This window comes from Emys orbicularis, chromosome 16 (genome assembly GCF_028017835.1).
Source record: "Emys orbicularis isolate rEmyOrb1 chromosome 16, rEmyOrb1.hap1, whole genome shotgun sequence".
Lineage (NCBI taxonomy): Eukaryota > Metazoa > Chordata > Testudines > Emydidae > Emys > Emys orbicularis.
Window position 1 is genome coordinate 29859456 of NC_088698.1, and position 27866 is coordinate 29887321.

Consider the following 27866-nt stretch of genomic DNA (forward strand, 5'->3'; position numbering starts at 1 on the left):
GTTATGGGGATATCTTGTATGGGCCACAGACTCATTGAAGTTGAAAATGCACAATTGTTGCTTGTATTTGTAAAGTTTGCATTGTTCATGTCACAATCAGAAGTTCATTAGGAAAGCTACATAAAGTATTAAGAATTATTTCCCTTTCCCAGGATTTTCAGTGTAGTCTTACCTTCTAGCGAAGATTCTAACTTGTCTCAAACAGGCACGAGAGTTGAGGTTTTGATTTGGTGGGTAAATTTTAGAAGTCTTTAACATTACTGATAGTGCCAAGGGTATATAAGGATTTCTAAATAATCCTTAGAAGAATTTTGTCATAGAAACTATCTTGAGAAGGAGGGTAGAAGGCCTTCAGTGCTTATTGTGGAGAGAGGGATCGCTAAGATTTTGGGGCTCTTTGTTGCAGTTTTTATATTGACCAGTAGAGCGCTGCCAATATTTAACAAGGGGCTTCCAAGTTCTGTCTCCTTCTTAGTCTCTGATAAATCTTGTGAACCAGGGATGCATGTGTTGGCAGAGGAAGGGTGAGAGTGTGAGTAATATTATAGCACATTTATTCACTGTGTGTCACTTGCAATATAGTGAAGACCTTATTTAAGAGCTTAGGGGTTAATCTTTAAGGAGGAACATTTTTATAATTCTGCCATTTGGTGCAGTGTGGTCCCCTCCACCTGTTTAAAAAGAAAAGTAGCCTGCAGATATGTTTTTGAGCCACAAGGCTGTGTCCAGAGTATCCAGAGGGGGTGTGTCTCTACCAGAGGAGGAAACCATCCTACACTTGCCATCAGTTCAGCATTCGAGTTTTACCTGGGGCTTCAAGAGCTCCCTTCAAGCACATGACAATGGATATGCTCATGGAAGAGGATAGATTTTTACAGCCCTGGGGAGAGGGAAGGGGACGGCCCCATCTATCTCCAGAACAGGGACTACACAGGCAGTCGCACTGTGAGCTTCTCTAGACTAACCCTCCAGTGTGCCTCAGCCCTGACCTAACTGCTAGGGGGGGTGAAGGGGAGAGTACACTTGCCAAAGCCTATTCAGTCCTTAGTGAGTCTGCAGGCCCTACAGCCAGGGAGAACTGGCTAGTGTGCTCGCAAGACTTTTTTTCTTCCTGTCACCTTTAATAATAATAATAATAATAATAATTAATAATGAATAAAAGTGTTCCACTCTCTGGTTAAGCTCTGTCACTGCCTCCCTAGTCAGCCTCTTTCCTGAGGCTTAAGCGAAGGAGGCAGGTATATAATCTGGGAAACTTTCCTGGTGCATCTCTAACACAGGAGCGATCCATGCAACTGAGGATCTGAGGCTGTTCTCATTAAAGTCAATGGGAAAACACCCACTGAGCTCAATGGGAGCAGGAGCGCGATCTATGGCAACACCACCTGTTGCAATGAAGATGCATACTTCTCATGTCCAAGACTAAGCAGACTTAGTGTCAGGAAGCAGCACCGCTAATGAGAGGAGCTGTGAGATCCTGTCCTGAGCAATAACCAAGGGGCTTGACCTTATTTTCACTTGTGATTTAAACCAGAAGCCCCAGAAGGCTAACTGTACTAAATCACTGTGCCACTAGCCTTTCTATTTGTTTACATCTCAAGGGTAGACTGGTGAAAGAGCTGGAAAGGGGTCTTAAATGTTTGGTATCATGACCAGTTTCTCAGGATGGCAGCCAGTCATGGAGATGTGCAAAACCATCAGTAATTGGGCTCTGCCAAATTTGTGTGTCAAACCTGAAATAGGACATTCTAGCTCAGTGTAAAGCTTGTTACTCCGATATTAACACATCTTATTGACCTAGGGAATCCCACTATTTCTATAAGATCAGGAGACCTTGCTTCTATCCATCATGAAGAAGTGTTTCAGCCAGTGAGTGAATTTTATTTTAAGCTGGCAAAAGTAGAAGAAGGCCTTTTGCTGAGACAAAAAGCTAGTTTGTAGCCACCAAAAATCTTAGAGAGTGGAGAAGGTAGAAAAATTCAGGGCATGTGTGCTTAGTGTGTTGCTTGGGACTACTTATTTAATCCTGCCCCGCAATATCCACTCCCACATTGTTTCTTGCTGCTTTATCCCACTGTTACTCGCAAAAACCTTAGATCCCACAAATCCCACAGGAGACCGATTCCTCCGTGCTACTAGAACAAACGGTGTCAGTTGATACATTTTATATAAAAGAATTCAGACACAATTTTTACCACTAAAAGAATAAAACAAATCTTGCTTAAATCATGTAAAAAAAAATACTTGAACTCTGCTTACAATAGACCTCAAATCTTTCTATCCCTTGCTTAAATTTAAGTATTAAAACCTTTTATTAAAAAAAAAAAAAAGAAACTTGCATTACATTGTTAAAATTCTATTTATGACAAACTGATGAGCGGTTTACTGTTTCCCCACAAATTACCTCAGTGTGTTTTGCCTACCCAATCCCGCCTGCAGCAAAGTACATTTTATCCACTCCTGTTATTATGGTGGCAGTCCTATTGTGAAGGTGCTCGTCTTCCTCTTTACCAGACAAGCCAGGCACTACTGAGAATATTTTCCCCACCTCCAGCACCTACCATTGACGTTTGGCTTTTACTCAGAAGGTATTGTGATAGCTAGTTCCCAAGGGACATAATTAACAGCAGCACCACAGGTGGCATTGTGACATGCTTTACTAAATCTGGTCTGGTTGGCAAGCCAGAAATTTGTACAGCCTGTCAACTGCACTGCAGTGGCTTTAGCCTACTTTATCTTGGTAAATTTGGTAGGGGCTGGTATAGCAGATAAAACTTCATCAAGGAGTGGCAGGAAGTGTGAGCTGTACTGCATAGATCAAACTCCCTAAAATCAAGTCTCATAGGATTGATCTGTAATTTAAGGAAATCTGACTGCTATCCATGTAGACTGTGATGTTGTAGTGAAATCAGCTAGGTCATCAGTATTACAAATTAACTGAACAGTCAGTCAAGTAGTAGCCATGTTGGTCCCAAGATATTAGAGACAAGGTGGGTGCGGTAATATCTTTTATTGGACCAACTTCTGCTAGTGAAAGAGCAAGCTACACAAAGCTCTTCTTCAGGTCTGGGAAAGATACTCCGTGTCACAGCTAAATAGGAGGTGGAACGAATTGTTTAGCATAAGTAGTTAACACATTCTAAGAGACCATCAAGGTGAAGTGGCCTGTTAGCAACCTCAGCCTCAAACTGAAGTAGGTAAAGCAAGACGGAGGTGAGTTAGGAGCGTTGTGTAGTGGGAACTAGCATGTTGTTTGGTGCTGCTATTCCTGCCTCAAGCCTGTGCTCTCAGGCCCTCACTTTCATGGGCACTAAAATTATTTGTGAATCTGTAGAACAATCTTTTGTGATGGCTCAACAATGTTAATTCCTGCATACATTAAAAATAAAGCTTAATACTGGTCTGAATACAGACCTGAAGTGAGTAACCAGCTGATCTTATAGTAACCCTTGTTCTTCTTCAACCATACCATCCTTGTTGTTACTCTCACTCCGTCATATATAGCACCTAGGCCCCAATGCCGTAAGGCATCCTGTTAAAGTTAGTGATATTTGGTGTGGGGTTTTCTTGTAGCCCACTGTTTAGGGCAGAGAACTTCTCTTCACATCAGTTCTGAATGATGTCCAGCACACTTTCCAGTGCTTTCAAAATAACAGATCTAACACTGTGTTCCCCTAAAATAGACGTGACCATCCCTCTCTACACTGTACTGCCACAGAGAAGAAACAGCCATAAAAAGCACAGCACTTCGCTTTAGAGCCGGTTGGGAAATTAAAAATACATGAACTTTTAACACAAAATGGTAATATTTTAGCAAAACTTCTTGTGGACTTTTCTGTTTGTTTGTACCAAAATCAAACTATTCTTCTTGGAGGTGGATGAAGAATCTAAGCCTCTCCAGAGTTTGGTTCTTTTTGGAACTCTTTGCTTCTCATTATCTTCAAATGTTGAAAAATAAATCCCAGTGGGGGATAAAACAAATTGCTTTGTGGCTAAACTAGCCAGTTAAATGAGTAAGAATAGATTCCCTGAGAGAGCTCACATTTCAGTAAATCGGAAGAATCCTTGATTCTCGTAGGTAAGCAGTGAGGAGAGATTTCAGAATGACAGGTTAGTGAGTATCCCTCACTTACTAGGTGAAGGTGGGACTTCATCTGAATAATTAGCATTGGATTTGGAAAAATCCCACCTTAACTAACATGATAATTAAGAAATGAGTTTGCCATCATTTGAGCCAAACACAGTGGTGAGCCAATGCTGCATGAATCTCAGCACAGCCTAGCCCAGAAATGAGTGCAGGATCTATGTCCAAAGGGGAACAGAGTGTCAATTGCCAATATGCTAACTAGTAAACAAAATAAATTAAGGAAACCTGATCAGCTAGGCAGCTACTGTGATTTCAAGATTAGTCATGTGTTGGTGTTCCTGGGCTTGGAGTGAAGACTGGCTCTTTGCATTCCATACTGAGCGGATGTTCTAGAATACTATCAAAATTCCTCTTGGAAGTGCAGACAGACTGTGTTTGTCATTTTAAACATTCTCATTAAATGATAAACTCTCTTAACCTGGTTACAGTACAGTAGCTGCCTGACAAAAGTAGCATGAAAAATTAATGTCACCAGCAGTTCAGGGGCGAAAAATAAGGGGAAATGGCTTATATTGTGATATGGTTTGGGGTCTGAACTTCCTTAGGTCAGCCATGGGTTAAGGCCTTCAGTATCTGTTTTCAGTTCTGTTTGGTTTGGCAGAGTGGTGTCAGTAGCAGACTTGTAAGAGACTTCTTTAGTTAGCTAAACACATGCAATGTTTATCAAGCAGCAAAACAACTAAAATATGATTTGCATCTTAAACCCCCATTTAAGAATCACTTTACCCTGGGAGAAATGTTAGACAAGAGATCATTCCTTATCCTAAGTAGCAAAAATGGAAAGACCTAAATAGAAAGTCTTACGCAGGTAACAAGAATTGGTCAGTGAAAGGGAAGCTAGGGGTGGGTGTTGGTGCACATACAATAAACAGTAAGATGAAAGGGGTGTGGGGCTCTGTGAAGAGAACAGGCTGCACTTTGCTGAGTGGAGGATCAAAAAAGAATGATCGCAATGTAATACATATAGTCACCTGTATGAGACTTTAAAGACTGGTGCTCAGATACCAGTGACACATGGGATACATGCTGAGCGCCAGACAGATCTCTAGAACCCCAGAACTGAACAGCTCAAGTGAGTTGAAGATAATCCAAAATTAGTGACAGCTGAATTAGGATATTCAGGAATAGTTCAATGGAAAATATTGTGGTTTGTTATTTATTGGGAGATACCAGTGCAGCCTATCCCAGCACAGCCATGGCTGAATGTGTGTAGGGAAAAGAGTAGTGCAATGCCATTTTCTTCCAGTTAAGGTCAGTATTAAAGTGTGTGTATTGAGAAGGTGCTGAATGCTTCTGATTGGAGAAATCCAGGACTAGGCTTCTTTAACTTCCACACCGTAGCCTGCTCACTGGTTTCCATTTACCTTCTCGCCCTGGCAGAGAAACTGCTCTGATCAATTAAAATTTTTCCCAAAAGAGAGACTTTTTCTAGCCCATGGCTAGTGGGACTGGGCCATTCCTCCGCGTTCAGTGTTGCACAGATGGGCTTGCAAAGTCTTTTTCTCAGCTGGAAATACAACCTGAAGAGTTTGGGTTTAAGCTTTGTGGCTAGATGCAAACCCTAAACTTCAGGTTCACTCACCCCCTCCCCCATCAAAATCCTTTTTTCATGAGATCCTACAGTCGGAATGAATGTGTTTTTTATTTGATGCATTCATTTCCTCTCATTGTCATCACCCTGGAACAAGTAACTTCTGATCAGTTCATGACCTGTGCTACTAACAGCGACTCTGTTAACTCTGATAAACTCTTGCATAATTTGGTCACGTCTTACAAAAGTTGTTCTCCTTCCCGGCTGTATTTGTGAATTCCTGTTGGTGGAACCATATTCCAATCAGAATTGAAATTGCAGCAAGATTTTAAGAAAGTCCAGATGATTAAAATTAGAAAGCATTCCTTTGTTGATTGGTGAGGAAAGTAGCCAGGGGGGAAAAACAAGACCTACCAGGTAAATCTTTATCCTATATGTTCTGTGGCATGAATATAGAATGTGTATTTAAGAATGTAAATATTAATCACCTCTTTAGAGGCCAACTCATACGGATAAACAGTGTAGGATGGTATTTCCAAAAAGACTGTAGTCTTTGTTTCATGGTGGAAAGATGTCACTTATTATTAGTCTGTTGTGACAAATTGGGGACTTTCCCTTATGTTGGATGTGAGCCTATGTGAGTTTTACTGTTTTGCATGAATACTGTGTATGCCTCAGTTTCTCTGTGTGCTGCATCCATGTCTAGGCGGTGGGAATAAGGGGGTGTGACTTTAGCTGAGACCTTCAGAGGCAGGTGAGGCTGCTCCAGCTGCCTGCACGTAGGCTATGGCCGGTGCCCTTCATAACCTGGGATGGGGTTGAGACCAGGTGATGACCAGGTGACACTTTGCCTGGGAGGCAAGACAAAGACCAGGAGGAGGAGCAACGGGGAATGTCTGAGGTTGGGTTGCTTGAAGCTGGGCAGTCTGACTGGGCATCTGGCCCAGGATTTCCCCAAGATGGACTTGGCTGAAAGTCACTGATTTCTGTGCTAACAAGTTCTGTTCTATGCTGTGTTCCTGTCGACTAATAAACCTTCTGTTTTATGCTGGTTGAGAGTCACTGCTGACTGTGGAGTTGGGGTCCAGGGCCCTCTGGCTTCCCCAAGAGCCCCGCACGGGCAGACTTGCTGTGGGAAGCACATGGTGTGGAAAGGGATGCTGAATGCTCCGAGGTCAGATCCAGGAAGGTCGGATCTGTGTAAGCTTCTTGCCCTGGTGACAGTATGCTCAGAGAGAGGAGGCATGCTACCCCAGAGTCCTGACTGGCTTCATACGGAGTAGTTCCAGAGCATTGGCCCGCTGACTCCGTGACAACTGTATTCCCAGATAATGTTGAATAGCATTTGAAAGGAAGGGGAACATCAAGAGGATAGTTCTTGTGACTAGATCATAAATACATATTTGTCTTGGGGTTTTTTATTTATTTATTTATTTCTGGCATACTGAAGCTTGTAGTTCATATCTTTCCTGACAAGAAAATTCCTGCAGAACAAGCTTTTACTGAATTTGGATGTTACTGTGACATCTATAACCAAGTGATACAAAACTGGGTATGAATGCTCTCCTGTGTTTTGTAGATGTTCCAAACAGACTGAATCAAGTTGCTGCTTTGTTCCAGTCAGAATGATCATTCTTAATATAGTATTGAAAGAGATCAAAATGAACTAATTTTTGTGAATTCGTAACCCCTTGAGAGACTGTAGAAATGTGTCCTAACTGTTCCTGTCACTAGCAGCTTAGAAAATGCCAGCACTAAACATATAATACTTGAGAATCCGTTTACTGAAGCAGATGTGTGTAATGAAAGTCATGATGACATGCAGATCAAAAGCTGAGAGGGGTTTCGGGCACTAATACTTCCTTGAGTTTTGTAAAGAGTCAAATTCAATGTTCACAGTGTGTTAAAAGCATGCTGGAATTCATGGTGATTTTTCTCTCTTCCTGTACACCCTGGTCTTCTATGTACTGTAGAGAGTCGGGTATTTTCCTGTAGATATCTATTCTGTTAAAACTTGAAAATAATTTTGAGGGTGAATCCTCCTGATACAATGTTTGAGTAAGGGCAGGTTTCGTGCACAAGGATCAAGTACTTCACACATGGCTAAAAATACAGCCGCCACTTCTACCTCTGGAGTGGAACACAAGTTGCTTAACAAGGGCCCAGCAATACTATGAAGCAATTCAGAGGATGTAGTATTTCTTTCTTCCACTTAAAATTAAAATGACTTTAAGATAAAGAGAATTATCTAATGTAATTACTTGAGTTAAAATTTTGGTCCAGATGCTCCTACTCATTTTAAAAAAACTCATTGTACTTTTTATAAGTGGTCAAAACCTCTTTGCATATCTGAAACGTGTGGCAAGATTACCTCTGAAATGGGGGGGGGGGGGGGTGAAGCTGAGATGGTGGTTTTTTTTTTTTTTTTTTTTTTATGAAACAAGTAAATGCACTTGGTGTGTTTTGTAGACAGGGCTAATATACTGCATGTCTTGTGAAAGGATGACTATTCTCTGAGCTCAACTAAATCTCCTTATCCCAGTCATACAACAAGATGTGAACTTGAGTTCAGTGCTTTGATATGCCTTTTGGTGAAATTCTTCTTGCATGATAACTGCACTTCTGACAGCAAGACTTGCTTTCTTCCACTCATGTTATCCAGACCTTCTCCAAAGCTCAAGTCCAGAGTCAAGGTTTGCCAAAAATCAGTAGAAACTGGAAACAAAAGCAGAAATAGAATTTTATTCTGATTTTTTTTTTCCTGCACAGTTTCTGGTTTAAAAACTAAAATAGCATCACAACAGCTATATAAATAGCCTCTCTCAACATCCTTTCAATGCCAGTTCCAATTCTTTTGTGCATCATTTTTTTTGAGACAGAGTAGAAAAATATCAAGAACCCATCATAAAGGCCAACACAATAATACCAAACATGAGATTTGCATTACAATTCCCATATCTGATAAACCTTTACATAAGTTTAGTGATCTTCAGCCAAATTTATTTCTCTAGTCTAATTCAAGTTCCAGAACTGCTTAAAACATTTTGATCTCACCTTAACTTTATTTTTTTTAAATATTTTGGCCCAATATAAAGAAAATAAATCATGCACAGAGTGAGAAATGAGTTCTTGGAAATGTGTAATATTTGTTCAGGACTTTTGAAATGTAAGTGCTATAGAAATTATAAAGAATATCCTACTTGTCGACTTGCTAGTGTTCAATATGTTCACTGGGCACATCATTAAAAATTGAAGGGTAAGAAACCTAATGCAATCTGTAAATCAGAACAGAATATCTGTATCCCAGTCATGGGAAATACCTTTTATTCTAAAAGTATTTTCCAAGGTAATAAGTCAAAAATGAATAGTGCAGGGAAATGGAGAGGCCTTTTGCTCAGCAGTAGCCCTGGCACGGTCTCAGTCTGTTTTGAGAGGAGAACGCTAGCCAAGACAGCATTGTTATCTCCATATCATTCCAAAAGTGCAGTGTCTCCAGCAAGACAACTCCGTTGTATCTAATAATCTTTGCATCATTACATCCAGAACGCTTTCCTTGGTGTGTGGAGACATCTGCTGTCCAGATTTAAAAAGGTTGTTCCTCATCTGCTTGTACGAGGCTTAAAAAATGTCATCTTACTCAATGCAGCAGATGCAAGTTAATTTTTATTTCCTTGGAAAAACTAAGGTCAGGTGCAGCACCCGTTTTTAGGAAGATCCTTTTTTTTTTTTTTTTTTTTTTTTAAAGTAGTCCCAGCTGTTGTAGCTTGAGCAGCTCACCTGATCTCCTTGTATGTAAACGAAACCAACTCAACTGGAAACAGTTAAGCTGACTCAGGCAGGGTGATAGTGGCTTGTTTAAATTAATCTTTAGTGGCTCATCTGGGTTTAGGAACCAGGTTTGTCTAGCTTCTAGGCAATTGTGTTAAGTTCTAGAGAACCCTATGTGGCAAACTGAGCGCTTTTTTTCCCCCCCCTTTCTATCTGATCTTTGTTGTCCAGAAAAATTAATCCATTATTGAAGCTCAGATCTTCATTCTAACTGTCAAATCGTGAGTAGGCTCTGAGTTCACAGTAATGGGAAGCTAATTGTCACTGTGCTGATAAGCCCATGTCAGGATTGAATTTCCCACTGGTTAGAAAAATGCAGTGTTTTTAAACTCCAGTTTAAGGATCTTCCTACTATTCTAGTTTGATGACTGTTCCAACTGAGCTCTCGTTCTGTAGGGCAGCTTGCCTTACTGCAGCCTATTCAGGTACAAACAACCTAGGAGAATATTTCATACCTGGGGACTGTCTGTCAATCAGATATAAATATGCATCCTTTACCTTTTACATGATTGTCATTATTCTTCTCTTGCTAATTACCAAAGCTGGGTTTGTGCTGAAATTAAGGCTGCTTCCGTCTGCTTCACTGTAGGATCGGTTAGCAAATTTTAATGCTGAATTGGCAGCATTGCTGCCATCTGTATCTATCTTGGGTACTTTTGGCTCCCATTACACTATCCTACCTGAGCACCTCAGTCTTTATTGAAATTCTCTTCACAATAATGCTGAGACAGGACAGTGCTGTTAGCTCCATTGTGCAGATGGAGAACTGCGGCACACATAGTGGGAGATTTGCCCAAGGTCACATCGGGAGACTTGAACTCAGATCTCTTGCATCCCAGGCTAATGCCTTAGCCACTGGACCATGGCTACAGAGTGGGATGTCAAAACACAGGGTTCTGACACCACCACAGCACCAAGCAGGCTATTCAGCTGGGAAGGAAGGAAGTCTTTATTAAGTCATTAATTGCTGAAATAACAAAAGGGTCCAGAGCTTTCAATAGAGGTGGATTTTGTTTCTTTGTTCCAATGTGAAAGCTCCCCCTTCAGAAAAAGGAAAGGATCACACATGTATAACTGAGCTACTTTCTTTGCATTGTAGAAAGAAGAGGTGGGTGATAACCACAGCCAGCTGAACATGGAAGGGGCTCTGATCGCCCGGGACAGAGTTGGGGTACAGGACTTCGTTCTTTTGGATTCCCACACCAGTGAGGCTGCTTTCTTGGACAACCTTCGCAAGCGATACAGAGAGAACCTCATCTACGTAAATCTGCATGCTTTTATGACTTCATCTTTCATGGCAATGCTGGTACTTGTGTCTAGAAGATAGTGTGAACATGTAATTGTAGTCTGAGGCATGTCACCTTCCCACAACCTGCTTACAAGTCAGATCTAAGAATAAGGCCAAACGGGGCATCTCTGTGGAACCATTGTATTGGGATGATCAGAGTTCCAGGTGGACTTAATTTCTCTTGTCACTGCAGTGTTGACTTGTTGGTACAGAGTGAATTATCTCCCCAAGAATATGGCTTTCTAATGCTTGTGGTCTGCTATACAGGGAGGGGTTGAAAGATGTTTGCAGTATCTGGCAGGCTGACTGCCCCATTTGCCCTTTAGATAAAAAAACCAAAACGTGTAACTTCTGTGGATGGTATGGTTTATGTTCAAGGTGTCCGAGTGGTGTGGAATAAATAACAAAGGAACACGAAAAGCCAAGCCAGCACAAAGAATGCTCTGAACTGCAGGATGAAAATTTGCTAGTTCTTAATGGCCTTGTTTTTTCAAAGGGGCTGAGCACCCATAATGCAATGTTTTTGCTGTGCGGAACTTAAATGGTAGAGAATCTTACCAAACTTCTCTTCTGTTAGATGAAGCTCAATATTTTGATGAGGCAAGTGGGGGGAAAAATGAAAGGACTTGGTGGAATGTGGAGTGTCAGTTGTTACTAGGTTCTAAAGTGTTGTGTAACTTTGGCTCACTGAAATATTCTAAAATTAAGGCAACAAGGAGTCTGGTGGCACCTTAAAGACTAACAGATTTATTTGGGCATAAGCTTTCGTGGGTAAAAACCTCACTTCTTCAGATGCATAGAGAAGTGAGGTTTTTACCCACGAAAGCTTATGCCCAAATAAATCTGTTAGTCTTTAAGGTGCCACCAGACTCCTTGTTGTTTTTGTAGATACAGACTAACACGGCTACCCCCTGATACTTAAAATTAAGGCAATTAGACTTGCATCTTGAAACCTGAGATTCCTTCATCTGCAGGGCTCAGGAAGGAATTATTTCTTTCCATATACAGTCTTCTGAAAGAATTGGACCAACTTTGGTTGGGGAAAGGTACAGGCTTTTGAGCTACATAGAGCTCTTCTTCGGGTCTGGGGAAGGAAGCAGAGTAGAAAGAAGAGCTCTGTGTAGCCTGCAAGCTTGTACCTTCCACCAACAGAAGTTGGTCCAACAAAAGATATTACCTCACCCACCTTGGCGCTTTCATATCCTGGGACCAACACAGCTACTACACTGCAGACATGCACAGTTTTAAGTAACCACCAGATGGCTTATGAATTTAGCTTTCCTATGAAGCATCAGCATCACATCTGGAGAATAACAGACTTTCAATGATTTAACAAAACAGTGTTAGTTATGGGCAAATATGTTCCTATGTTAACTGGGATATAAATATGAACCAAATCCCAGAAGCATCAAGGGACAGAGGTATCAAAAGTCTCAATTATTAAGACAATTAAAGGACTAAACCAATGTAATTACTTTACCAGCCAACCTTTAAATAAGGGTTTAAGTGTATGGGGTGTTAGAAATGGAACACAGAAATACTGAAGTCTTTGAAATCTTTGTTACAGAAAAGTTCCACATTTTCTATTTTGTCAGTTTTCACATGGTATGCTTGAGGTTGCCCTTCAAGAGAAGTCATTCCGTTTGTCTACGCTCTGTTCTTCCCTGTAGACATATATTGGTACCCTTCTAGTATCTGTGAATCCCTACAAAGAGTTGGATTTCTACTCAGTTAAACAGATGGAGATTTATCAAGGGGTCAACTTTTTTGAACTGCCACCACATATGTAAGTAGCACTAAATTCCCCTGCTTTCAGTTCACATAAACACTTTTTGACTTTCATAAGGTCAGGTCTAGCACTGTTTCTGTTGTGGTTTTTAATATTACAAACACTTTCAAACGTAATTGGTGGGAGAGGGGGAACTTTTCATAATAGCAATCTTAGCAGGTAACTTGATACACTTGCGGGGTTATTTATCAAATAACTTCAATTAGACAATATCATAGGACTGGAAGGGACCTTGAGAGGTCATCTAGTCCAGTCCCCTGCCTCATGGCAGGACTAAGTATTATCTAGTCTAGTATATGTCTCTGCAGAGTTGGCATTTGGATGTCAGAACTTGGAAGGAGGGTAATTTCAACTTAATATTGACACAGCTTTGAAAATTCAAATGTTTTGTGAATGTTAATCACTCTTCACAACTTCCCTGTGAGGGCATGTATTTAAATGGAGTATTTATCTCCATTTTAAAGAGGGCGAAATTGAGGGGCCAATTTGTTGAAAGCTACAGGCAGGGGCGGCTCCAGGCACCAGTGCACCAAGCACGTCCCTGGGGCGGCAAGCCGCGGGGGGCAGCCTGCCGGTCGCTCTGGGGGTGGCAGTCAGGGAGCCTTCGGTGGCATGCCTGCGGGAGGTCCGCCAGTCCCGCCGCCGAAGCCGTGGGACCAGCGGACCTCCTGCAGGCCTGCCACCGAATCTGCGTTACCAGCTGGACCTCCCGCAGGTGCGCCGCTGAAAGCCTCCTGACTGCCGTGCTTGGGGTGGCAAAATACATAGAGCCACCCCTGGCCACAGGGAAGAATGTGTGTCAGACAGGGCTAGAATTAAGGAATTTTTCTAGCAAGTCAGAGCTCAGCGCATGCCTTCCTCATGATGCCTTACCTGATGATGGGATGTCAGACCATCAGGGTTCAGCCAGGATGTGCCCTTGCATAATTCCAGGACTGAGTATATCCTTTCGTCAGTTTCTGAAACATTCCCTTTCACAGTCTCTGCCCTTCCTCCTGGCTCCGTGGGCTCCACTTATTCTCAGTGCTCATAATTCTGCCCCCAGCAAGTTCTGGGGGCAGGAAGTGGGTTGAGGTCAAATTTCAAAGCTGGACATTGATTTTTGGATTTTCTTCCCAAATGGGGGGGAGGGGGAAGTGGTTGCACTAATTGTTACCTTTTAAAATATCTTCATGGGCAGAAGTTGGGGCTCACCAGCAGGCTGCTTTTTTAAAAAAATAAATGAAAATTTGAGGTTGGTCAGTCTCTGCCTTTGGGTCACGGACCTGCAGTGTGCTAACCTGTGTCCATAGCAGCGTGCACAGTCCAAATGGGTTCTGTTGATAAAGCTCTTTTCCTCCATGTGCCTACCTCTCAATTTGAATTAATGTTTCCACTCTGAAGTTGTGAATCTGCAAATTTTCTGCTGGGAACATTGCTTGCCTGTCCAGTTCAAGGTCTGTAAATTTTAGCTGTCTCCAGTGTTAAGGAGCCCATGGAACATTTACTCCTGTCAGAGCTTTCTGCCATCATTTTGTATGGCTGTTTCATACTGAGTAATTCTTAAAGCTGATTTTTTGTGTGTGTGTGTGACTCTTATTCAGATATGCCATAGCTGACAATGCCTACCGGGTAATGTGTGCTGAATACAATAACCATTTCATCCTCATCTCTGGGGAGAGTGGCGCTGGGAAAACAGAATCCTCCAAGAAGATATTGCAGTACTTTGCAGTGACCTGCCCCACTACGGAACAGCTGCAAATAGTCCGTGATCGCTTGCTGCTCTCCAATCCAGTTCTGGAGGTAAAACAAAAAAATAATAAAAAACCCCTAAAGGTGTACCATGCAGAGGAGATTGGCTGCAAGATTTCTCTGTATATAGAACTGAAATGTTTTGAATGTATGGAAGGAGAGGAGATCTAATCAGGAGAATGGCCTCCCGTTTGCAGGGATACTTGATCTCTGGTTGCATTATAATGAAAGTAATTTCAGCCCCTTTGCAAGCACGTCCTTTCTGACTTGGAAAATGTGAAGGAATTGATGTAGGCCAATTTGTTGTCCAGGGATTTAAATTTTTTTCCACTTGTAGTTTTCAGCTTACAGTATTTCTTCATCTATAATCAAAACACCTAGTCTCCCGCTCGATATAAATGCTGTGCGACGAGGGGATTTTTGTCAGTAGTGCTCCATAAGGAAAGGAGAAAATATTTGGAGACCATTTAATAAATGCTGAACCATATCAATGAATGAACAAGCCTCTCAGAGCATGTCCCCTATCCCTCTAGTTGCCTAATGTGCAGGAAGGTAACTGTGGATACTACTATTCAGGGCAGGTTTTCAGAGCTCTCCCGAAAATGAGATGAGCGGAGAGCTGGATATAGATTCATGTGGTGGGAGCACACATTCCGTGAACTTTAGATGACACATGCTTTCCTAAAATTTCTGATATGAGCTTGTCTAAGTCTTCATGACTAAACAATGGCAGTAAGTAAATGTGAGCCATTGATACTTAACCCTACATGAAGAACCAACTGAAGAGAATCAGAGAACTGAATGTATGTTGAGTGTAACTAATGGTGTGTCTGGGCAGATGGATTCTACTCTTATGGAATGCTCTGTGTCAGCAGGGGGTGGGGAAGGAGGGAAGCAAATATGTCCAGTCTCAGGTACATACAAACCTAATTTTTCAGAGTTTCATGGGATTTTAGCTGCCCATTGACTTACCAAGCGTGAAAAGAGAGGGGAAAGTGCATAGGCTATCTAAAGCTGTACATGCTGATGTTTCTCCCTCAGTTCCTCATGACCCCAGTTCTAGACGCAGAGCTCTCAGCAGCAAGAGAAGTGACTTGGTTTTGCTTGTTTCTCTGCAGGCTTTTGGAAACGCAAAAACTCTACGTAATGACAACTCAAGTAGATTTGGAAAATACATGGATATCCAATTTGATTTTAAGGTAAAAACAAATGTGTTGGAGCATTCCCAAAACAAGCATAACTATGTACCTATCTGGCACCAGCATGGAATACTTAGTCAGTAAACCTTATACTGCCCTGCAAAATTATTTACCTTGCAGGCTACCTTCTGACCTCATTTTTATAGCTCTTGCGTTTTTTGACTGAGGTGTCTGAAGTCTTGTATCTTGGAAGTTTCCAGCATTATTGGCAACACAGCCAACTGCCCAGTGGAAAAGGCAATATTTCACTACAGAGCAGGAGCTAGTTGAAAAGACCGTTACTCCTCAGACAGTACGTGTCTACTTGTAAGTGATATTTTAATAGAGAAACTAATGAAGTGTAAGAAGAGCAGATAGGCTTCTGGTGTCATCGTTACTTGTCACAGTATGTGTGTGTTAATAAGAATACAGCAGTCACAACACTTCTGCTGGCTTCCTGTCACTTGGGCTGTTGGGTATTGAAGGCTTAGCAGTTTAAGCTCATGTGGCTTTTTGTTTTGTTTTGTTCCCCTCCCACTCCTCCCCAGGGAGCTCCAGTAGGAGGGCATATCCTCAGTTACCTGATTGAGAAATCCCGAGTCGTTCATCAAAACAATGGGGAACGGAATTTCCATATCTTCTACCAGTTGCTGGAGGGCGGGGAAGATGACCTGCTTCGCTGGCTAGGACTGGAGCGCAACCCGCAGAAGTACATGTATCTTATACAGGTTGGGATAACTAGGCCCCCAGCATGGAACGACCTGTGGGGTTCCATAGGCTGCATTTGGCAGCATAGATCTGCAGTACCTGTTACTTGTTCTGTAAAGGTTATGTATTATGATCACCTATGACTTGATGGGTTTTCTTCACCATTCATGTACTCCATTATGGTAGAAGTCATGACTATAGCTAATGATTTTCTAAGTGATTAGAATACTGTAGAACAGCTGTTGGTGTATGGTTTTCTACCCTTGTTTCACCTTTTGACACTGATTTGCCCTGGGTCCAGAGCTGCAGCAATATGAGAAATAAAGGAAGTTGAGACACTAACTTCTGCAGTATTAATGGATAAAGCACATTAGAATGAGACAACACTATGGCTTGCCCAAATTCTGCTCTTAGGCTGTGAAATCCCTAGAAGCTGCATGAGAGTACCAGACTAAAACTTGGTCCTGAATTAGTTTCTGCCCTCTAGGTATGAGTCCAACCTATCCTTGCCTCTCCTCCATTAATTTAGAGAGGAATTTCACAATGAAGCAAACTGAAACGAGAAATCTTATTCCATAAGGAATTTAACAATACAATCACTTTGTATTCTCCGTGCTCTTAGTGAGGATATTTGTGCATGGGTAACAGCTTATTCCACTTCAGAGCTTTTGCCCAGTCCACGGCAGTGAAGTTCTTAATCTGTCTGTGATAGACTGTGATAAACATTAAACTGTTGCCAGGCAAATGAGTGCTATATCCTAGAGGAAGCATTGTGACTTAATGGCAGATGTCACTAGGCGGAAGAGCTGGCTGGTGGTGTATAAAAATACCCCTTTGGTTCCCTGGAAAGCATGGCCTAAACTATTAACTAGTAAAATGATTATTATCTGCCAGTTACACTTGGTGTAAAGGTCTCTCTTTAAGGCTTTCTTTATTAATTTGGCGTAAAATAAGTAAGCTTGAGGACTTAAGCAGCTGTTATATATAATATGAAGAAAAGTGTTCCCTACCCTTGTTCATAAAATGCAGAATCATGTGCGCAAACCGCTGTTTTTGATGGAGGACAATTTGCCCTTCTCCCGGTATAGACACCATTGAGTAACAAAGGCTACGTTACTATAAACATAATAGATGGCTAGAGCCCAAACTTCACCATAAATGCGCTAAGTACCTAGTACCCAAACTCAACACACATCATGCTCTTAAGTAACAGTTACAGAAAGGACTGACCAGTAGAGCCATGGGCTGAATGGGCAAGAGTGGAATAACCCTCTCTGTGTGTGTGTGTGTGTGTGTGTATATCTACAAACAAGGTGGTAAAGAGCTGAGAGAACTGGGAATCAAAAATGCCAAGCCAAGGTGTGATTGGCTAGTGGTACACAGATCACCTGATCATAGAACTGTAGTGATGGATGCAAAGTTTTCATGCTCTTTCTTCTCCTCAATAGGGTCGATGTGCCAAAGTGTCTTCCATTAATGACAAGAGTGACTGGAAAACAGTCCGCAAAGCCTTCTCTGTCATTGACTTCACTGAAACAGATATTGAGGTATAGAGGCAAGAGAAGTGATGTGCATTTATGAAAGGGGGTAACTGCTGATTCCATCCTGGTTCAGGATCACCTGTTTGGCGCTGCAAGGCTGGGAGGGGAGGAGAACTAGAGCGGGGGTGGCGTGCTCGGGGAGGAGGCGGAGCAGAGGTGAGCTGGGGTGGGGAGCTGCTGCACGGCTCCCGGGGGGAGGAAGTTGCCGCGGGGGGGGCGCCTCAGGGCGGAGGGGGGGCGGGGAGCTGCCGCAGGGCTGGGGGGGAGGGCGCAAGGTGGAAGTTTCGCCTAGGGCGCGAAACTTCCTTGCACCGGCCCTGGGAAGAAGGGTCTATAAAAGTGATGGTCCCAGCACCAAGATGGCCTGAGATACAGGCCCCGTTATATGCCTGGTGACCTCGTCTTTGCCTCTCCCGTGGACTTTGGTGATTCCCACCATCCATCTACTTCTAAGGTTGAGCAGCTGGCTTAATTTTGAAGTGTCCGATGATGTGCATATCCCAGGGAGTCAGACTGGAAGGAGGTGGCCGGGTTGGAGTGTCCTTCTGTACCAGGTCTAGAGAAGTAGCTGATAATCTCTCTGTCTTTCTCAGCAGTAGTTGATTTTCAGATCAACAGATTGCACTACCACTGAGCCAAACAAGAGCATATTCTGCTTAAGAGTAATGACCATGTAACCATATGAACTTGGCTTTTAACAGTCTTTGTCACTTTGGCCTCAGCATCTCTTTGGGGTCATTGCCAGTGTCCTGCACCTGGGGAATATTCAGTATGAAGAAGATAGTAACGGTCATGCCATCATCACCAACGGCAGCCAGATCAAATGGATCTCAAAGGTATCATCTACGGGGAGACAGGAAGCTTCCATACAGATTTGGAAGCAGGGGCCCAAGGCACTAGGTTTGAGGGGTTGCTTCCCTTTCTTGCTATGTTTTTGACTTGTGGATGGTAGCACGTACTGTCCTAGGAAGCGTCCAAATTCTCTAGAAGGACAGCCTCTGCTCTGAGGGGCTCACCTTGGCTCTGTGCGTCGAGTCTGGCTCAAACCGTCCCTGCGCTAATCGGGATCCTAGAAATGTAGGACTGGAAGGGACTTTGAGAAGTCAACTAGTCAAGCCCCGTGCACTGAGGCAGGACCAAAAAATCTAGCCCATCCCTTCCAGAGGTTTGTCCAACCTGTTTTTAAAAACCTCCAGTGATGGGAACTCCACAACCTCCCTCAGGAGCCTATTCCAGAGCTTAACTACCCTTAGTTTTTCCTAATATCTAACCTAAATTTCCCTTGCTGCAGATTAAGCCCATTACTTCTTGTCCTGCATTCAGTGGACTAGATCAATTATTCTCCACTGTCCTCTTTATAGCACCCCTATGAACTCTGTACTGAGCTGCCAGATGCAGAATCCTGAAGTTTAAAAGTTTTAAACAACTCTTGCTGTCAGCATAAAGATGGGAAAGTGGAAATCTGTAATGTAGAATATGCAACAGGCTCCTTAGCATTTTAATTCAACTTTAGCCATCAAGGGTATTTACATTACATTATGCTTCCTGTGTAACTGATCCATGCTTTTCATTATGGGTGTGGTGTATTAAGGCATTACTAGAATATCCCCTCTCATTGTTTTTAAGTGTTTTTGTCCCCAGTTGGCATAAAGACACACACGGTCACTTCCCAGACCTGCATAAGTGACTTTGCATTGCTTGCAGGGTGGCTGCTGACAGGGGGGCACAGTTGTCACTATGGTGGCACGTAATGTTTTGGCTTATGTGGCTCCTTCAATCCAATGCACAAAAGGGTTAAGCTGCATGTTCAGACTGGAGTGGCAGCAGCATCCATTTGGAATTTCCTGTTGTCAGTAGAAATCAACTGCTTAACGTTGTTTTAAATATAACAAAGGAGAGCTGAGTAACTTAATCTGCCAATACTGCCACCCCCTAACAACCAGAAATGGGTTGTGTGGGCTACACCCTAATAGAGAAGCAGCAGCTCAGTACTCCACAAGGGAGCAAACCCCTACAAGGTGCCTGTGCAGTCTGCCAATACACTATGGGAGAAAATTCTTGACCGACCTCTAATCATGGCAATCATGTTAAACCACTGCAAGTAAGAAAAATGCTGTAGTTAAAATCCCAATATGACCAGAGATAACTGAGATAGCAAAGGTGTCTGGTTCCTTTTCCTTTAAATCTTAATATCATGGATTCCACTACTTATCTGTGGGCGCAGAGAAATGCAAATGTTGATTACCCCGTTACATTTTGGGTTTTCAAGAGTAATTAACAGTAAAAGGCAGCAGCCTGGACATTTCACTCCAAATTGACTGTATTCATGAAATTCCCCTTTGTACTCTAACTGTGGCTCTCTTCTTTGGCAGTTATTGGGCGTTCACTTATCCATTCTACAGGAAGCTCTTACGCACAGAAAGATAGAAGCCAGATCAGAAGAGGTATAAATTAAGCCAGTGTCCGATTCCTCATAGTCTATTAAGTCAATGCAGTCTAGTGGTAAAACCCTGGGATAAGGAGCCAGGATACCCTGTGTTTTGTTCTTGACACACTCACAGATTCTCTAAGGAAACTTCACCAAGTTTACTGAATCTCTGACTCTTTTCCCACCTGTAAAATAATTGTGGTAAGAATAGTTACCTTCCTTTGTAAATTTCTGAGATATTAAGCTGAGAAGTGTTGGTGTGAGGCTGCCTTCCTGCTGAGTGACACAAGTGATTGAAAAAAGCCAGGAGCGATGAAGGTTTACATGCAGCCACACGTCTGAGCCAAATTATCTTACTTTGTGTAGTCTGTAAAGTGCTTCTTGAGAAATTTGGCTTCATATGCAGATGGGAGTATTTGTATAAAATGTCTGCTTGTAACATTTTGTGGTGTTTGAAAGCCATCAGAATTGCAGAATCCCTTGAAATTTGGCAGAGTCCCAAAATGCAGCCTCCTAATCAATACTGATAGTGTATACCCATTTCCCCCTTTTATCTGGTGTACATCATTTAGCTCGTATATAGATGAATGTTTGCCCCCAAATTAGGGGGTAAAATGGGGTTCAATCCTTATTTTTATTCATCCACTTCGCTGTCAGTGACTCCTCTCCTGTAGCCTGAATGTTAATGCTAGGAGATTCGTAGCTATTGTCTTGCACCTTCTGACCAGAAAGATGATATATGGAATATCTCACTTTATTTCAAAACCGTGATCCAAAACCTCTTTGACTTCAAATCCATCTCATCATTGTGAGACTGGACCAGTCTAAACTCTGCTACAGGTTAGAATGTGTGCAGCTGGGTGGGAGATGTGTGGAAGTAGGGCACTAGGACCCAACATGCGGTCTCCTAGCTGGGGCGCTAGAGCAGTAGTCACCAGCCTGAGGTGCTAGCTATGGACTGGTACCTGGAGCTGTGGTTGGCTTCAGTTTTGATCTGAAGGCAGAATGCTTGCTCATGCTTCAGTGTGAAATGGAGACTGTCAGATGGTAGCCTGCTCTCTAATCCATGAGCATGAAATGAGTTAGAAATTACTGACTTTGAGTTATCTTAGTTACTATACTTGAGTATTTTTACCTGCCTTTTTTTTTTTTTTTTTTTTTTTCTTCTTTCAGGTCCTAAGTCCCCTGAACATAGACTTGGCATTCTGTGCTCGGGATGCAGCAGCTAAGGCGATTTATGGACGGACTTTTACTTGGCTAGTCAACAAAATTAATGGATCTTTAGCCAACAAGGTTGGTTCCCTTCTAGCTAATACTGTGCTCTACAGACAAGTACTGTCTCATTCAGTGAATGGACAGCACTTCCAGAATGAGTCAGTAATGTGGTGTTTTCCACCAGACGTCTCAAGTCTGCTAGTTGAGTTCAGGGATTCAAACCACTGTGAGCTGGAGATTCATGTTCTGCTTGATGGTTTTTTGTTTTGTTTTGGTATCGAATACTAAAGATACATTGTCAAGTAGTTTGGCTAATGCATGACCTGCTTTAAAATTGTCCATCCTGATTGGAAGTAAATACAGATCTATACATGATCACTTTATAGCTGATGATAAAAAAAAAATCACTGCTTTTGTAGGACCCATCCAAACTATGGTATGTGCTTCTCCTGTTGGACATGTGGCAGCAAACTAACATGCTATTTGCTGGTCTGTAATGCTGGTGCAAAAACAAGGGGAGTTTAGCATAAAACTAAGCTTTCTAGAAGACCAGAAAAATGTTTTCCAAATGGTGACAAAACTTGTATGGAAAGTAGCCTTGAGATCTGTGCTTAGGAGAGAGAAGTGACCTTCCAGACTAGTTGAAGGAGGTCTTTTCTTTTGGTTTGGTAAGCCACCAGGCAGCCATGCATGGAGCCGTTTTTATTATCCCAGAGACGTAGTTTTGAAAGATGGAAAATGGGAGTTGGCTAGATTTCCCCCGTTAATGATTTAATAGCTGTGCACCGGGATGTGTGTTGTACTATCAGCTAAGAAACCCAGGTCTGAGAGTTAACATTAGGCTTTGAGTTGGAGAGACTACAAACCTTCACAGAGCTAGGAACAACCAGGAGTCCCCAGCTTGGGATCCTGTGTCATACCCAAATATAGAAGGCAATGGTTGTCTGGAACAAATATATGTGATGGCCATCCTGCTAGTGTCTATAAGAGGGTGAAGCCATTGGAAGATAAAGGGGATTTATTCCACAGTCTCTCCTACCTCTACGCCCAACTTCCACAAAGAATATTTAGACCTATCTTGGCTTGCTCACCAAAATATCTGGTCAGTTCAGCTGCAGAATTGCCTGCTAGAGGGACCCATGCGGTAATGACACTGTCCCTGTAATGAGTCTCCCTGGTCAGTGGCAGAGTGGGAACAAATGAGAGAGATTAAAATCTAGGTGAAGGGAACCACATGAATGATACAGAGCAATCGCATCAGTTACAGAAATCATCTTTTCCTCATGGAGCATTTAATGGTATCTTTGGCAGGACCTCACCAGGAAAACGGTGATTGGGCTGCTTGACATCTATGGGTTTGAAGTGTTTGATACAAACAGGTAAGTGCCACTGAAGCGGGCTCAAACTGTGCGTGCACTAATGTGGGTCTGCTTCCAAAGCAATGCATGGCCATTAGGGCTCAGGCTTTGGCTTACCCCAGAAAGGCAAGGAAGTTGAGTCCCAGCTCCCTTCATCAGCTTTGAGCTGTACCTAATCTGTGACATGTGTTGCAGTATGTAGGCGTAACTGGCTAAGTGAAGCACAGTGAAGGTCTCGACTCATTTCTTTGCTCTAGTTGGCTGATTGCGTTAAAAATCCAGAATCATATGGAAGAACTTGTGCATGTAATATTGGAGTGGGCCATCTTCTTGTGTGGGGCAGCTTTCAAAGCCTGTAGAGAGACAGAAGGATGTGACCACTACCTTCTTCTAGCCAAACAAAACTCATTGCCCTGTAACACTTATTCTGTCATCATATGTTCAATTATAAGGCTGTTGGGAAGGAAGTTAGTGATGGGTGACAATGTGGCAGTTTAGTTCCGAAACATTCAACTGTTAGTCTGCTGCTCTGAGCTTGCTGTGTCAGCAAAAATGGGCCGGGAGTCTCTCAAAAACAGCCCTTCTGGGAAGAATGTTGGTACTTCCTTCTGGAATTGCAGCTCCGATGACAGTGTGCATATGTGTTTGGGGAAGGTAGAGGGTGGAGTTAGCTGAACTTTGTCAAAGCTCTCTAATTTGGTTTGAATTTCAAGCAGAAGTTTTAGGGGCGGTGGGTGGGGAGGGAGGAGTGGCGTATTTTATCCGGACTGATTCTCCAGTTCTTATTAAACATCTACACTGGTAGGTAGCCACTCTTGAAATGGGATATGGGCTTTTTCTATTCAAATATAGTCCTAGTGGGAAAACAAAACTACAGCTGTCTCAGCTATTTCATGGGCTCATCTTCTGTCATGGGGAGAAGGGTTATAATAGGAATTCTCTTTTTACACTTGTTTCCCTACAAACCAAGAAGGCAGCTAGAAAGTTTTCCTTTAATGCATATCATTATTCTTGCTTATTTTATTTTTCAAAAGTTTTGAACAGTTCTGCATTAATTACTGCAACGAAAAGCTCCAGCAGCTGTTAATCGAAATGACTCTGAAGGCAGAGCAGGAGGAATATGAGATGGAAGGCATAGAGGTAACTCTCATTGCTTTTCCCTGTCTTGTTCTCTTGGGAACATCACTGCACAGCAAACTTACTCTTATTCACCAAGGCATTAATAGTGCTTTTTAAAACTTTCAATTACAGTTGGAATACCATTGACATTTGAGATGGAAAAGGCGTAGTGGTCCCACCCATTCCGTTCCCTTCAGTTAGTGCAGGATTATCATCGATGGTATATTTTCATATTGTCATCTTTTTTTAAATAATGCTTCCCTTTGAGAGCTATAGAGAGCACAGTCTCCAACCTCTTTTTGTTCTGGGGGCTCTCTCCCACAGACCCTCCTCCCATTTGGTAACATGGGATGTGTGGGATAGTCATGACCCCCGAATGCCTGTCTAACCCCCAGCTTCCAGTTGAGAACCCCTGTGCTATGTAATAGAACTCACAGGAAGCTCTTGCTATACTTGGCCTAACTTTTCCCTTTCCCTACTTTGATCCCACTACTCCTAGTTGTACCCTTTCTATCGCGTTCAATCATTCTGGTTGAGTTAATTTGTATGCTTTGAAGGAGAATGTGGCAGAATTAGGACTCTTGGCTAGAAACACAGACTCTGCAATGAAATGCCTTTGTAGAAATCAAGAAGATCCTTGTAAGATAAGAATGGCCATGCAGGGTCCAACCATTGGTCCATCTAGTCCGGTGTACTGTATTCCAACAGTGTCAGGCACCAGATGCTTCAGAGGGAATGAACAGAACAATTATCAAGTGATCTGTTCCCTGTCACCCAGTCCCAGCTTCTGGTAGTCAGAGGTTTAGGGACGCGTGGGGCATGGGTTGCATCCCTGACCATGTTGGCTAATAGCCATTGAAGGACCTATCCTCTAAAAACTACTTTTTTTTTTTTTTTTTTTTAGCCCAGTTATACTTTTGGCCTTCACAACATCCTCTGGCAACAAATTCCACAGGTTAACTGTGCATTGGATAAAGACATACTAACAACAAAAGATGCAGCTGAGTGTCTTTCAATGGAAGAGACTGAAGGATTGCAGTGTAGTAATGTAGAGATTAAGATAATTCTGCCCATACTGCTTAAAGGGGGAAGATATTGAGGAGTGGCTGGGTCAATAACCTCTCCAATAAAACCTTAAATCCTAACTTGGAATTATTTCAGGTTGGAGTAGGTAAAGTTCTCTGAAATCTTTAAAATCACTTTTTTCCTTTCTAATCCCAGTGGGAGCCAATTCCATATTTCAACAACAAGATCATCTGTGACTTGGTTGAAGAGAAACACAAAGGAATAATCTCCATACTGGTAAGAACAAAATTTGTGCCTTATTGTGCAGTGATCCCATACTATTTTTACTCTCTCAATATATTAAGAACTTGACAGTACCCAGGATGTAAATATATGGATGCTCAAGTTCTGCTATTAAAAGGGTTGGGTTGAATACTAGGTTACAGAGTCTGAAGACACCACAAAACACCCAAGTAAAGTTTGAGCAACTTGTACTTTTTTCTGAGCTGTGCTCTGAGATTTTCTCCTGTTTACTTATCTCTATCCTCAAAAGCCCCAAATTACAGCCGTCCCCATCCTGCATTGGATGCAGGGGCTGCTTGAATGAAGCTTTCTAGCCTTAGTGATGTTGACAGGGCACTGTCTGCAAGAGGACTCCTAGAGTGCAGCGCAGCCTTCTCCTCCTCCTCCTTTGGGATAAATGGGGTGGGAGCCCTACGAGAAAATCAAATTGCTTTAAACTTGGTAATACAATTACTGTATGGCAATCCGTTCTTAAATGCAAAAAACAAGAAAGGTAAGATTTATAGAGATTCTTTCTGTAAAGATGCATATAATTCAACAGTGATGCATTGTGCTTTGACCCCCATGGCTTGCTGACTTGTAGACTGAGGAGTGGAGAGTTTATCACATGGATACAGAAGCCGGGTGACTAATGCACTGAAACCCAGGGCAGGAGTATCATGATTATTGAAGCTTAATGCTAGTATTCCTATTCTAATTAAGTACATGTGCAAGGAGAACTCTTCTATACATATCATAATTGTGTGGGTCGGGGGGTGGTTCTCGGGTAGAAAAGATGAGAATCCAGTAGGTTTGGAGGCTTTTGGACTCTTAGGGAAGGTCTACACTAAGCCCCCAAGTCAAACTAAGGTACACAACTTCAGCTACGTGAATAACGTAGCTGAAGTTCGAAGTACCTTAGTTCAAACTTACCTCGGTCCACACGCGGCAGGCAGGCTCCCCCGTCGACTCCGCGGTACTCCTCTCGCCGAGCAGGAGTACCGCAGTCGACGGCGAGCACTTCCTGGTTCGACTTATCGCGTCCAGACAAGACACGATAAGTCGAACCCAGAAGTTCGATCGCTCGCCGCCGAACTACCGGGTAAGTGTAGACCTACCCTTAGAAACTGTAATCAGTGTTGACCAAGAATCTCTAGCCTTTATCTATGTATTCCTGGGTCTCCGTGCCTAGTGATATCAACTTCTTCCACCCTGCCATCTTCATGTGAAACTGACTATAAGCACTGAGACAGACCAGGAGAGAGGCATACACTTGCAGAGAATGTAAAATTCTCTGCATAACAATAGTCTTGTAAAACTGAGTTATGAATTTTACAAGGAAGCATATAGGTGTTTTGTATGAAACTGAATAGTTTATAAACTGAAAACCTTAATTATAGTTTCTCATGGTAATGCTGTAGTTGATAAGTTGCAAGTAATTACTATGACATGTTATCTTGTAACCAGACTGTACTAAGTTACAGTCATGAGATGACAGTTTGTGTTCTGAAAAAAGTTACTTGGCATTTCTTTAACAGCTGCACTCTTATTTGAACAAGGGTAGGTGTGTCCACTGCCCAGATTTTAGTGGCATTCAAAGTTAAATGTACCATATTAATGCACATTTAATTATCTCATGATAGAGAGAAATACATTTTTAATACACCCCGCCTCCCTAGACTTACCTTGCTGAAACAAAGCATTTTGTTGCAAATGTTTCTCTATACTTTGATATTATATGCTGAGAATGCTCCTAGGGGCTGAGAATCTGCCACTTTCGTTGAAATTAATGGGATTGTGGGTTCATAAAACTTCTGAAAACTAGGCCAGCTTCTCTATGCATCAGCACTCAGGTAACTACAGTGATGGATGCTATTAGAAAACCCTAAAATCAGTAGGTAACCCCAAATCCCAAATGACCACTCTCTAAACAGTATTGGGGTCTCTGAGGGGATTTATACACTTTATACAGATTACAGAAAATGATTTTGGCAAATCTTGGGTCAGTAAATCATGTTCAAATCTGCCATCAGCAGGGAGTAAGGTCAGATTAAGATGCTGCAATGTTTCTTCTTTAAGGATGAAGAATGTTTACGGCCTGGTGAAGCAACTGATTTAAGCTTCCTGGAAAAGTTGGAAGAGAAAGTAGGAGATCATGCCCACTTCCTGACGTATGCACTTACGCTCTGTAACCTACTGTAGAGGAAACTTTCCCTAGGGTTTCTAGTGTTCTGTTCCGAGGTCCTGTTTTATACCAAAGAAAAGTTCCATTCTAGCAGGCTGCCTGCAATCTACCACTATGATAAACGACGTTGTTAGAATATAATCTGTGGTATGTGAGAGGGGGGGAATTCCTGTCTTCCCTGTATCATTAGCTTGCCAATATTTAAGTCAGGCCCCAGTTTATCCATCCTTCTATGTGTATTTTATATCCAAATCAGGGACCAATCCTGTGAGGTGACAAATAGCTTCAACTTGCATTGAAGTCCGTGAGAGTTGAAGGTACTCGGCACTAGGCAGAACTGAGCCCTGGTGATGAGCCCAGCCTGCAGAGCTTGGCTTTGGAGCCAGATACAAACTTCTCCAAAGAGGCCATCTCCATGAGATGTGTGTGCCCCTGCTAGATTCTTCCCAACAAGTACCGCTGCAGTGCCTAGTGCCAGGGCTCTGTGTGGCAGGTGCTGTACAAATGCAGGTGAAGACAGGGTCCCTACCTGG

The 27866-nt window shown here is 42.5% G+C and overlaps 1 protein-coding gene across 1 annotated transcript in view; it reads left to right on the forward strand.

The window, feature by feature from the left end:
- The first annotated feature begins 10638 nt into the window (after positions 1-10638).
- MYO1H (myosin IH) overlaps positions 10639-27866 on the forward strand; it is a 36446-nt gene continuing 19218 nt past the window's right edge. The window contains exons 1-13 of the mRNA XM_065417633.1: positions 10639-10767; positions 12465-12580; positions 14167-14365; positions 15433-15513; positions 16041-16220; positions 17649-17747; positions 18464-18577; positions 20114-20185; positions 21343-21462; positions 22696-22763; positions 23777-23882; positions 25083-25163; positions 27228-27319. Of these exons, the coding sequence (XP_065273705.1) occupies positions 10642-10767; positions 12465-12580; positions 14167-14365; positions 15433-15513; positions 16041-16220; positions 17649-17747; positions 18464-18577; positions 20114-20185; positions 21343-21462; positions 22696-22763; positions 23777-23882; positions 25083-25163; positions 27228-27319 (1454 nt within the window). The 5' untranslated portion in view covers positions 10639-10641. The remainder of the gene's footprint in view (positions 10768-12464; positions 12581-14166; positions 14366-15432; positions 15514-16040; positions 16221-17648; positions 17748-18463; positions 18578-20113; positions 20186-21342; positions 21463-22695; positions 22764-23776; positions 23883-25082; positions 25164-27227; positions 27320-27866) is intronic.